A 13,915-nucleotide genomic window follows, 5' to 3' on the forward strand; every position below is an offset into this window, starting at 1 on the left:
TCTCTCACTCATCCAAGACTTAAGCTGGCCATACACATGTAGATTTCGAATGGGAATATCCGTAAGGAACGTCATAGGAAAATGCTTTGCATATGAATGGACACGTTATTCAAAAATGGTCTTTTGCTTTTAACATTCTATTTTAAAATGTAATTTCTGAACGATAACCACTTATACATACACTGGCCGAAAACTCATTTGATGAAGAAAAGTTTTCTTTCCTGCCCCTTTGAATTTTCCCATCACTGCTGTCGAAAACGAACATATACAGTATTATTAAAAATATTTTTCATATATTTTGTAAAAACGCATTTCAACATGCAGTGTATATGTGTGTGTATGTGTGTGTGTGTATATATATAAATATAATATAATTTTTTTTGTTATTGAAATATATTTTGAAATATATTGAATGTGGCGAGAATTGTAGCATTTCAAATATATGGCAATATGTTTGGAAAGAGTATTTATAAAATATATTTCAAATCTATTTTTGTTCCATATGGGGAGCCTTGAGCTTTGGCAAGTCCTGGCTTATGAAGATTCTACACACCTGTGCACTCACATGGCCTGTAGTTCTCCATCAATATCTGGATAGGATTGAAGGCTTCATCTCAGCCAAGACACTTTAAAGCCTTCAAGCTCCAGACCCCAATCTGGGTTTACAAAACCTGGAGAAAGCAATAACATGCCAGAGCCCTGCACTCTGCATTGCACAGATCTCTGTCTCATCCCTGTATCCATTTCCATAATGGCACGCAGTCACTCTGTCACAATAAACAGGTGTGTGTATATATACAGTATATGTATGTATATGTGTGTGTATATAAATATATATATATAAAATATGTGTGTATGTGTGTGTATATATATATGTGTGTATGTATGTGTGTGTATATATATATGTATATATATATATATATATGTGTGTATGTGTGTGTGTAGACACACTCACACTCTCTCTCTCTCTCTCTCTGTTCAAAGAAGCAAATTAAAGTAGAATTCCTGGAAAATACTATCTTTAGACATGTTCTGGGGTCAGCTTAGTTACTACTAATTCTTGGTATACTTTTTCTGAAGGGTTGCTGTAGACGCTAGGAACCCTTGTTAGATTATGCTGCATAGCACTGATGGCCTTAATCTTCCATCTCAGCTGCTGTAAGTTCTTGTACTAGTGTGATTGTGATAGTGGGACGCTTGCTGTTCAACTCCTTCATTCAGAAAACAGCTTTTATTATTTTCATAGAACACAAGTCTTACCATTTATGCCTGCACTTTTCCCCTCTTTCCCCACTACACCTGTACATGTCCTATTCCACACTCTCACCAATGCCCTTGTATAGGTCCCCCCTACCCATACACACACTACAACACAGTACCTGCCCGCCCTATTCTTTCAGCACTGTACCTGTATCCCCCTTTTCTGCTTTTCTACTCACTCTATGCCTACACAAAGCCCCTTGTCCTCCAACGCTGCATTTACGCACCTTTTCTATTACCACTTCTCCTCTAACCACTGTGCCTTTAACCCTGCTTTCAGTAATGTGCCTGTATACATTCCCTTACTCTCCTCGCCAAAAAAACCTCTGAAGCAGTAATCAAGTCGCTCGTAACTTTCGATTTTTAAACAAAGCCATAATCCCTCCCTCACACTGGCAAAGGCCACTTACATAAAGATTGTTTAGTTTAAGCTCTAGCCATTGTATCGCTGACATATAAATTGGTGTATGACTTTACTCGGTTGCTGCTTTTTATAGCAGGCACAGTTGCTGTTGTGTGCGCTTTACTTGTGCTCTGAAAAGGCTTTGTGAGAGCGTGCCTGTTTTTCTGTGTGACCGTGAAGCCTGTACCCTGGAACCATTGGACCCTGTGGGCTGCAAAGAGCCATCATTTTCAGCACTGTAAGGGAATGCATCTTGCAGCTGCTCAGAGAGAATTGATTGCCTTCCAAATTGCTGTGTTTTACAAAGGGATTCCATCGCAGCAGATGTTCTGTAAAGCAGTCGGCAAGAGCCCATTTGCTATCAAAGAAATTCCATCCCATAGTTGTTAACATATTTCTTTACTTTGTCCAGTGAAGTTTTTTTTTTTTTTTCTTTTCTTTTACTGTTATCAGGTTTTCTTGCTTGGTAGACAAACGCACTTTTCCTTCTTCGGCCTGGCCCTGGCACTGACATGCTATCTTCTTGTTACAGGATATGCAAGGCCTTGGGATGTTAGATTTCTAATTCATTGCTGGGCTCTCAGACAAGCATTTGACATGGAGACGAACGTCTCAGAGGTGGAACCTGAGAAAACTTTGGTAAGTCACTTTAAAGTTTGAATTACCAGGGGTTACCATTATAACACAACATATACAGGGGGCTACATAATCCACAAAGAAGAGTATTTGTCTAATACACAGCTAGATAAAATTCATGTCAATTTAGTATTGTATTAAATTTCGTATATTATTTAATAATAAAAAAAAAGCAGATTGGGAAAGTCATTTGAAAAGTTTTCTGTCTGCACACTTATTCCAGTTGTTAATTCAGAGTATTGGTGCAAGATTCCATAAAAATGGACTCGCCATGCTCAACCTGGATTGGAATCTGGATCCAGATTCAGTGTGCAGATGACGGTGCTTCGGCTGAGGCTCCTGTAAGTCTCAACAATGGACTGCTTGCAAAAGCCAGCACATGGCCACAGGCTGTACATTGCGCTTTACTCATTCACGGGGTAAGAGTTAGCGGATAAAAAAACAGTGCTGATGCGTTTCAGCTGTATAAGGCTTTAGCAGGCTTCATAGGCTATGACTAAAGCTATATAGGGCTGAAACGCATCAGACCTGTTTTTATTTGTAAACGTACATATTCCCCAGCATATCATGGATCTCCAATATGGTCCAAAAAGGTCTTATTACAAAAATATCACATCACAAAGGAAACGTTTCGGAGCCGCACAGGGCCCCTTCGTCAGGCATGTGACCACGTGATCACATACCTGACGAAGGGGTCCTGCGTTGATCCGAAACATTGCACTTTCCTTTGTGATGTGATCTTTTTGCAATAAGACCTTTTTGGACCATATTGGAGATCTATGGTGTGCTGGCGAATATGTACGTTTGCTTATGTTTCCATTCCCAGCTGGTAGTCACTACAGCACCCTCCATTGATGAGCCGTACTTCCAGGAATGTGTGCGAGGGGAATATAGATAAAGACTGTTTTTATTTGTGACTTTTACCCTGTGAATGAATAAAGAGGATTGTACAGCCTGTGGATATGTGCCGACTTTAGCATGCAGTCTATTGATGCAAGAAAACATAACAGCTACACAACTAGCATTTGCAAAAAGAAGTGTTCGGCAGTGACATTCCTCCATTCGCTTACGGGTGTTTATGCAAATGAACAAACCATTTAGTGCAGTTAAGCCTTGGTCAAAAATCAATAAACGTACTTGAAAATACTGCTAATATAATTGCACAGTGCAGTCAGGCAGAGATGGAAGTTTGGTACAGTGACCCCAGCTAATTCTCCTGCATATCAGTGTTGTAGGTTTACTAGATTTCAGAAACTGGAAACTAGGAGGAGGACACAAAAATCAGTTTTTTTGCCTGACTGTGTCCAGGATCACACATCTCTCCCAGGACCGCAGCTAATCACTCTGTGTGCGGCTACATGCTATCAGCAGTGGCTTCTGTTAGCCCACCATTAGTTTAAATGGGCTGGGCAGCTGATGCTGATTGCATAGCCTGGTCATTTCTGCAGCAAGATTCCACAGATTCTTGCTGCAGGAATCCAGGGGGGTCTTTTAAAACATATACAAAAATAAAAAAAATATAAAAAAAAAATCAAATTTCTTCATAAATTTAGGCCAATATGTATTCTGCTACATGTCTTTGGTAAAAAAAAATCCCAATAAATGTATATTAATCGGTTTGTGCGAAAGTTATAGCATCTACAAACTACAGGATATATACTGGAACTTATGCAGATATGATACTAAACTGGTAATGACGGTAATCAGCGAATTATAGTGCAACTGTAATAGTGTGTTGGGCAATCTGGTGCTAGCTGCCACTGGCTGGGAGGTACACTGAAATCAGCGACACTATCATAGTACACTGTACTAATGATACTGCATGTAAAGTGGTTAACATCAGGGGCAATCAAAGGGTTAACTGTGTGCCTAAAAAGTGTAATGCGTGTGATATGTGCTGCTTTCACAAAGAGATTTGGCTGTTTATCTCCCTGGGGAGAAGAAACCGCCAGATCGCTGATCTGTGTACAGAGCCCTGTGTTGTTTGTAAACACAGGGCTGTGTGCTGTGATTGGACACAGCCGATCAGCACACATATTGAGAGTGCCCGCTGCTGCGCTGGGGTTGGACACTGCAGGAATTTGTCAGCCGGTCCCAGCCCGATTTATGGCTGAGACCTGCTGACAAAATCCTGCTGTGTCCAACCCCAGCACGGGTCAGCAGCAGGCACTCTCATTATGTGCGCCCCAGACCCGGAAACTGGTTTGCAATGTTTATTTGAGTTGCTAAAGCTGCAGCTGCCGCCCTGTCACGGTAAATATAGGCAGCAAGTGGTTAAAGTGATGTTAAACCCAAACATAAATCTCATACATTGCAGCTTACAAATCCTTAAAACATGTAGATTTGGATAAACAAATGGCCAGATAAAAATATATTCCAATATAAAAATATATATATTTTTTTTTTTGAGCTGTATGCCAAGGCTGGAGAAACTCTTGTACAGCCATGTATAAGCCTTTGAGGGCTCACAAGCAGGCTTTTGGCATAAACCCTATAAACATTGAAGGCTATGGCTGTACTTCTGAGTGGTGGGGTTTTCTTTGTACATTATTTCAGGAAGGCAAGCAGCAATGCGTTTTCTTTGGTTCTGCTAAAGAAAATATTCTTTTGTCCAATTTTTTAAATTGTTTTTTAAACTGGTGATTTTAAAGCTGCTTTTACTATATGTATGCAATCTTTTCTATCACAAAGAAACATTTCACACGTGATAAAGGATTCCAGAGCACCAAGGCCTAGCTAAAGAGACTTCTGAACAGTAGCAATTTGATTCTTGGCTGGCTTTATCTGAAAAAACTTCACTGAACTGACAGGGATGAGCCACTGGGATAAATCTTTCAGTTTTATGCGTAAATTACAGCTTCAGCCATGTACCTCAGTAAACAGACTGCTAGGCAGTGAAACGACGACCAGGAGTGTATTTATAATGCAGTAAATGTGATATTAAGCGCACATTCACTACAAATTGCCACATTCACTGATTTATAAATGTTCCATTAAAGCTCACACTGCTGGCTAAAAATATTATTTTTCAAATATTTCATTATTAATTGAAAACGTTTCCTTTACCGAACCAAAATAAATAAAGAAAATATGTAAAACCATTACACCTTTAGCGGATCAGAAAGGGTTTTTTTTTTTTCTTCACTGAAGAAAATTAGATCATGCTTTTTATAGGGTTTTTTCCCTTCCTCTGGATCAACAGTGGGTATAGGGTTCTCTGTATGGAGGTTTTCTATATTGTGTTTATTTTTTCTGTTGGCTGGACTAGGTGGACTTGTGTCCTTTTTTCAGATTAACCAAAGGTGTAACTATGTAACTACACACCCTTTTCAGTGAGCTGTTTCTTAAACATATGCCCATATTTAATTGGTTTGGGATGTTTTTGGACACAAGCCATTTGTTCTGTCTGCAAGCATCCTACCTGTCCCCCAGTCATGACCTGCTGGGAGCACAATGCTGGAGGTTTTTGATATCTTCATTTAACGCTTATCCAGCTCTAGGTTAGGTCTTGTGGAGTTCATGACGGCACAACTGGGTCAGTAAATTGGCAAGATCGACTGACTGGCAGGGTACAGTGCTGGTGTCATTTGCTAGTGATATGGACTATCAGATTATAAATATATAATGCTGGGATGTATTACGGATAGGCTGCTTCTTATCAACTGATGCAAGTGGGTATAAATAGTCTGGGATAGAACAGCCATCTTGTGTGTAAACACTGTTCTGTACTGCGGAGGGCTTAGTAGAAGTTGGAGGTGAGTTGCTAATGTTATTACACACACACACTGTTCGTTCTGATTGAGGCTGAGTGCTTTTTGGTGTGACCACATATCTGAATGTCTGAGAATGTCTGAAGTTTACCTAGAATGATTCATAGATGGCATTTCCTGTGGCTTTTGGCAATATGAATTGTTAGTCATTTTTCATAACCTTTATATGTGTCCTTCCATAAGTAACAGACTCCTACTTATTTATATTTATTGTCATATCTTTGAAAATAAATAAGTTTAAAAAATTAAAACACAATTTGAGATATATATTTATATTTATATATATATATATATATATATATATATATATATATATGATATGTATGTGTGTGTGTGTGTGTGTATATATGTATGTATGTATGTATGTATATATATATATATATATATATATATATATATATATATATATATATATATATATGTGTGTGTGTGTATATATATGTGTATATATATATATATATATATATATATATATATATATATATGTGTGTGTGTGTGTGTATATATATGTATGTATATATATATATATATATATATATATGTATATGTGTATTCCATGCTTTCAAACATTTCAGAACAAGGAAAGGCTGCAGTGCAAGTTAGTGTACAGTTACTAATCTCCCGTTGGGTTGTACTTGCGTGATTATTCCTCTTTAAAGAGCAACTCCACTTTTTTTTAGAAAAAAAAAAATTGTCCTCTCTGGGTGATCAATGTATAATGCAGGGATTGTAACGAATATTCATACCTTTTGTCATTCTGAAGAGATAGTTGTTTGTTTGTCTGTGTCCATGTGCGAAGTGAATTTGAATGGGAGTAACTTTATAATTATCAGTCAGCCTCTGCACTTGCACGGGTCAAAGTGTCAGGGGCCAAATCCCTTTGGATGTGATTTTCCTTTGGGAGTATCTCACCAAAAAATCCAGTTTTGTTGCAGGGGATGTCCAAAATCTGGCTTGTATCTTAGTGCAGGCTTCTGGGAAATCAATAAGCTAGTCACATAAGCAGGAAATTACATTTCTGGGGAGTGTTCTGTCCACCATCTGTGTATGTAACACCTCCAGATTGCTATATTGCATTTTACAGAAAATTACCTGGCTGCAGATTTAGGAGAAAAGGTAATTTTAATAATATTCAGTTACAGTATGACTTTTATAGCATTTGTTTGTGTTTATGATTGAGATGTATATACATTTTTTTGTTGCTATTTTCTTTCCCGGGAAAGTGGACCAGTAGTCACTCTAAAACACTCTCTCTCTCTCTCTCTTATAATATAATTTCCAATAAAGATTTGCTAGTACTCCAAGGCTGCACTCACTCTGATTTTGTGTGTTAACTCATTTAGATTGGCAAAACGCAACAAAAAAGGTGCTTGTACTATTTTTAGTAATGCAGTGCATCACAGTGCGTGCGTGGTACTGCATTATAGCATGGTGGGGTACGCGGCAACCCAGATGGATTAATAAAATGCATTGATGGTATTCAAACTCTATAACTAATTTACTGCATTTTGCTGTTACTTGAAAGCCACAGGAGTTTAGAGCAACTTAACTTATAAATGTCATCATTTATACAAAAATTAGGCTTTATGACCCCCAAAATTTGAATCTTGATTAGATTCAGAAATCCATTTATGGATAAAGCTGCTAGATCTAACTTGCTAGTTTGTAGTCACAGTTGAACTTCAGCCTCTTTAAAATATTATTATTGTAATACCTGACTTATATAGCGCCAACAGTTTGCACAGTGCTTTACATTATAAAAGGAGACAATACAGCTGCAATACAATCAAGACAAGAAGATTAAGAGGGCCCTACTCATAAGAGCTTACAATCTAATAGATAAGTGTCCATTTGATGTCTGTGGATGCTGTCCAGTGCTTTAGTCACATGACTATACCATCTCAGCTGTTTTATATTTATTACAGGTACTTATATATTGCCATCAATTTACGCAGCGCTTTTACATATATATTGTACTTTCACATCAGTTGTTAACCCTCAAGGGGTGTACAATCTAATGTCTCTAACTTAACTTCCATTCATACATACACATACTAGGGCCGATTTAGACAGGATCCAATTACCCTACCATCATGTGTAATTATTTTATACCCCATACAAGGAGCAGTTATTAGCAGACTAGCAATAACTTCCCCACGGGTTGTCCACTGTATGGGGCTTTTACTATTACTGTCTTTTAGTTTACTTGCCTTTTAGAGAATGTTGTGGATGCAGTGTGGAAGAGGCTCATAGGTATGTTATGTGAATACATACCAATATGCTTTTGAGTATGGGGGTGGGGGAAAATTTAAGAATGGCCGGCCCAAAAAATTGTGACAACTCTTCTCAAAACGGCAACTTGATGCCGATGAGCGTTTGTACTGTTAGTGCTGCAAGAAAGATGTGGGGGTTTTATTGATGTATTTATTTACATAAACAGTATATCAAAAATACTGAATAGTGTCTCAATAGGTTCATAATATAAAAATATACAGATTAGGGGGAAGTCTCCCTGGTGATTGACTACGGTGTTTGGGGTACTTGACACAAATGGATTTCGAACATGGACAGGGTGGCCTCTCATGCCAGTGAACTCCAAGAGATGTGCAAAAAAACCACAGTAGAACTGGGTTGTGCAGGGACGGAGGTGGAAAGAAAGCATTTTTTTTTTTTCATTCACTGACATGTTTTCATAATTTAATGATAGATTTTAAATACATCGATACTGATTTTTAGTAAAAGTGCAGTTGACACGTAGGGGTAGATTTACTAAAATTGGTGCACTCAAAATCTGGTGCACCTGTGCAAGGTAGCCAATCGACTTCTAACTTCAGCTTGTTCTATTAAGCTTTGCAACAAAAGCTGGAAGCTGACTGGTTACTGTGCAAAGCTGCACCAGATTTTTGCACTCTCCAGTTTGAGTAAATAAACCCCTTTGAGTCACCAAAATTGTACCTTACTCTGAGATAGCGTCCCCACGTGACAATACAGATTGGCCCAGCACTGTCACGTTTCTTCTTACCCAACTTGTTCAATTAAGCTTTGGCAATAAAATCTGGAAGCTGATTGGTTGCTATGCAGAGCTGCACCAGATTTTGCACTCTCCAGTTTTAGTAAATAACCCCCCAAAAATGTAGAGGTAATAAAAATAGAAATTACACTAAGTTTACCAGCATTTGAAGCCTCGGGTCCTATGCGTCTCAATTAGATGACATTTCCTTTATGGTATTGATAGACAACTGGCTACAATGGTGGTATAGTTGAATGTATTTTCCCTTTTTTCTTTTTTTTCCTATTGGCCAATACAAAAAGCTTTCTCCTTTCACCTACTATTGCAGATGTAGGAGGCAGTGATCTCAGCCAGACACAGTTTTAAAATTTCTCTTGCCAATAGCTAACCTCCTATTGGGCCCACTTCTTCTGTACAAAACAGCAAGGAAAAGTAGATACTATTGAATTTCATTGTAAAGTTTCCATCTGTGTGTTTCTGCATGTTTATGGTTTAGCACAATGCAACCTGCAGCTTTTTCCCTCTGGTGTTCAGAAAATATTTAGACAATATTTTCAGTGGCTAAGTGTACAGCCAGAAACATAGCACATTCAATCTGAAAGCAAGACGCATTTGTTGTTAAAACCATAAGAACCAAAATGAGCCCCGTGAGGGCTTGTCTATCTTAGTGCTGCTCTCTGTTCATAGGCTCTTGTGCAATGGAAATCAGAGTGAAATTGCTTATCTGCTTCATGTATTGTATGCAATCATTTCTTTACAGGCACTCTTTCCTAATACAAGATAACACCATAAGGGCTCATGTACACTGCAGCTGATAAACTCACGTTTAGGAGCTGTTCAGTGTCCATGTACACATCTTCGTTTACAGGCATTTGAGTTTACAGTCGTTTTTTTGAACACAGAAAACTTGCGTTCAGCAGTCGATTTTATCAGGGTTTCAAACGCAAAATGCTTGTAAACGCGGCTAAACGCTTGTAAACGTGGCAAATTGCGTTTGAACATTTTTTTCAACTTTTCAATTTCCCAATGTTGTACAGAGCCTTTTTTCATCATGAAAAATGCATGCAAAATGTTTTCAAGGTACTCAAATGGACAAAACACTGAACACAGGATGTTCCTACCAAGCTTGTCACACATTGGAATGACCAATTCACACCTCAGACCTCTCCCACCCTTAGAAACAAAAGATATGTTAATGCCCATTCACACATCAAATTCCTCATGAAGACCCCCTGCCAGGTGGCCTTAATGACTCACTCCACCAGACACCTTTCCCACCCTTGGAAACAAAAGAAATGTTAATGAGCAACTCACACCTAAGCTAATCTCAACACATACTGCTGTGTCTGCTTCTACTCTCTGTATTTCACTGAAACAGTGTGAAATCGTTAATAATTTACCACTTTTCAGTGCATTCTGGGCATTTGGGAGGTTCTCCTGTGCTTATCCTTAAAAAACGCTTCTAAACGCGCATAAACGTGTTATGCAAAAGCAGCTAAACAGGCGTTTTTTAACCTTCGTTTTCCAGCAGTCAGTTTCCATCGTTCAGAAGTGTCCCGTGTACATGGAGCCTGAAAGCACACAACAATCAATAGGTTTGCATGTATAAACACTGGATTTTTATTTGTATACTGCAGTTTTAGAATGCAGGCTTTGAATGCAGTCATTCAGAAAAAGAAATGCTTTAATGTAAATGTACTGAAGCTCTTTTCATAGCAAATGTCCTCTCAGAAGGGAAAAAAAGCAATCTATTCTGTGCAGTTTTCCTCATAAGTATACAGAGTGGTTTTGTTTGGCAATGAATGAATAGTGAAGGGTGCACAAAGTAGTGATACATTGCCAGGCACCCCGCTCTCGGTGACACTGAACAGGTACTTCTCTGCCCTGGAAATGACATGTAGCGGAGTCGGACAGTGGCAGCCTAAATCAGGAAGGTGTTAGCTTAATGACAGATTCCTGCTAAGCACCCATCGTATAATCAAAGCTGGGATCACAGAGGAAAGTGGAACCTGAGATGTGATCACAGCGGAAAGGGATTCCCAGAGTGCACACCAGCGATGAGTGAGAACTGGAGAGAAGAGATTGCTTTTCTTCTATATCGGTGAAGGGAATTTGATATGTAAACAATTTTAAAGCTACCAGGTTAAAGTGTTACTAACCCCCGTTTATGTTTACACCTGGACGGGAAAGCATAAAAGGAAAAAGCAAGGTATTGTCAAGAAGGCTTTGGATCCTTGTGGTCTATGTTTTGTTTGATTACCATTTCTGATATTCTGTCCATTAGGGGATCTGCGTATCCACATTGTTCTATTTATGTGTAATCCTGTTGATGCAGTAATGTCATTGTGGATTCTGTAAGTACTGTTCTATTTGCTTTGTTATTTTGACAATAAAAGGTGCTTGGATTTAAAAAAAAGTGTTACTAAACCCAGGACCCTGCATTCACTATATCTGGTCTCCCACAGTACACACAACATGGAAATGCAATTATTTTAGTAAATATAAACTGCTAAAAACCTTTTCTCACTAGCAGAGCAATCTTGTGACTTCAGCAGAGCACTGGTTAAAGCTTGTAGGAGGAATTTTATTTCTGCTCTGGCAATATACAAAACCCCTGACCTCTGTCTGAACAGTTCTGATTGGCCTTGTGCTGATAACATACATTCTCCCAAGAAAAAAAAAAAACCTCTCCAGCAATACACACTAAACTGAGCATGTGCATGTGACTGCAGGTTCAGTCTCTCATCACATGGACATTTGAACAAGAGGAGGAGCAGAGAGGAAAGGATCAAACAACCTTTTTACACAATGCAGAGGATTAACCCCTTAGGTTCCAAAGTGAGTAGATCAAGCATGCTTTACTGCATATACAGACTGATGTTACTGTTGTGGGTTTAGTAACACTTTACACTAGTTCTCCAATCAATTTATACATTTAAATACATATTTAAAGTAAGCCTCTCATAAATGTTGGTAATTTAAACAGAGAACATAATGCAAAAAATTCTTAATTGTGTTACCTTTAAAGGATTAGTCGACCTTTACCTATAAAGGTAATGGGCGCCTGTAGATAAAAACAAGCTCTGCAGCTTTGTTTGAAGCGGAGTTCCATCTGGAAAAAAAAAAAAAAAGTCAGCGGCTACAAAAGCTGTACCTGCTGACTCTTAAAATACAGCCACTTACCTGTCCCTCAGTCCAGCGGTGTCCTCAGCACCACTGGTTTCACCGGCCGTCTTCTCTCCCTTACACCAGCATCTTCAGTGTGGGCACCTGGCTGTGACAGCTTGTGGCTTCACAGCCGGGTACCCACTGCACATGCGTGAGTAGCGCTGCTCTTTGTGAATGGCCCCGTAGTCTTCTGGGACCTGTCACGTGTTCCAGAAGACTACGGGGAGGGAGGACAACTTCCGCTTCTGATCCCCTAGGTCAAATTCGGGTACCCCCTCCCTCCCCACTCCCCAAAGGTGCCAATCCTTAATTGGGAGCGGGGGACAAAGGCTTAAAGAAGAACTTCCTCTTTTGGGTGGAGCTTCACTTTAAAGTTGGATGAATTGCTTGCTGTACGTGTAGGCCTACATACCCTCCGAAGCCTGGCTGAAAAATTCCCAGAGGTTGCACCCCCCTATCCTGCCTTTTTATTAGGATGTTGGTAAGATACTCTCAACTTGTATTGCTTACCCTCACCATCACAGAATACTGACTTAACCCCCCCCCCATATGTGCCTGGTCCACTGTCTCCTCCTTCGCAGCATTGCTGAGCTCAGAGCTATTTGGACGGCGGAGAGGAAGTGCATGTGATTGGGTTTTATTCTGAGAAAAAGCTTACTTCTGTTTTTGTTGCCGTGAGCAGTAACAACTGGAAGTGTCTTAGCATTTTTTTTTATAATCGAACAAAACCAAAAAATTCTACTTGCTGTTATAAAACTTATCCAATAACAAAAACACAAAATAAATCTCTTCTTAAATTTAGGCCAAAATGTCTTTGGTAAAAAAAAACAACAACAAAAAAACCTGAAGGAGTGTAAAGTAATTGGTTTGTGTGAAAGTTCTATCTGCTACAAAGTGTGTGTGTGTAAATAAATAAATATATATATATATATATATATATGAGAAAATTGGCCACTCCTCCTGCACCGATTTCTCATTACTCATTTCTTTAGGCACTATGATGCCAGGACAGTACATATACCCCCCAAATGACCCCCTTTTTTTTTTTGCAAAGTAGACAATCTGAGGTATCTAGTAAGAAACATGGTGAGGTTTCTTTTGAAGTTGTAATTTTGTGTCACAATCTTTTGGAAAATAAAGAAATTAAAGAGAATTTTTTTAACTTTTTTTTTTTTTGTACATACTATCACCAATACCGTACAGCATCATCATATGACTGGTGTGGCGGTGGTCATGGATAATGACTGATGACAGGATTTAAAAAAAAAAGTATTTACATTTTATTTATTTATTTATTTATTTTTTTTACTTTTATTGTTTACATCCTGTCATATGAGTAGCCTATAGTAACACTATACTACTCTGGGGGTGATCAGGGATTTTTTTCTTCTTTTCCATTTTTATTGCTGCTACAGTGATTATCCCCCTTAACACAGAGCAGGCCAGATCACGTATATATACGTGAATGAGCTTGCACATGCCGCCCTGCCACAGTAAATTTTGCATATTTTTTGATTGCCAAAGCAGACATTGCACCCTTGCCTGACAGAGATGAAGAATTTGATGAGACTGTACCAGCTGACTTTGCTTAAACAATTTGGTCCTTGTGGCAGAGTCACAATGTGCCTTCAGGCAGCTACTGAATAACTTACTATTTTGTGAGCGCTT

At 38.8% G+C, this 13,915-nt stretch overlaps 1 protein-coding gene across 2 annotated transcripts in view; it reads left to right on the forward strand.

The window, feature by feature from the left end:
- OSBPL8 (oxysterol binding protein like 8) overlaps window positions 1–13,915 on the forward strand; it is a 385,291-nt gene that overhangs the window by 105,041 nt on the left and 266,335 nt on the right. For both annotated transcript variants that reach the window (XM_089674075.1, XM_089674076.1), the window contains exon 3: window positions 2,196–2,302. In XM_089674075.1, coding sequence (XP_089530201.1) covers window positions 2,261–2,302 — 42 coding nt within the window. In that variant the 5' untranslated portion in view covers window positions 2,196–2,260. The remainder of the gene's footprint in view (window positions 1–2,195; window positions 2,303–13,915) is intronic.

Source organism: Staurois parvus, unplaced genomic scaffold, assembly GCF_062004578.1.
Source record: "Staurois parvus isolate SC_StPar_1 unplaced genomic scaffold, SC_StPar_1.0 ptg000147l, whole genome shotgun sequence".
Taxonomy (NCBI): Eukaryota; Metazoa; Chordata; class Amphibia; order Anura; family Ranidae; genus Staurois; species Staurois parvus.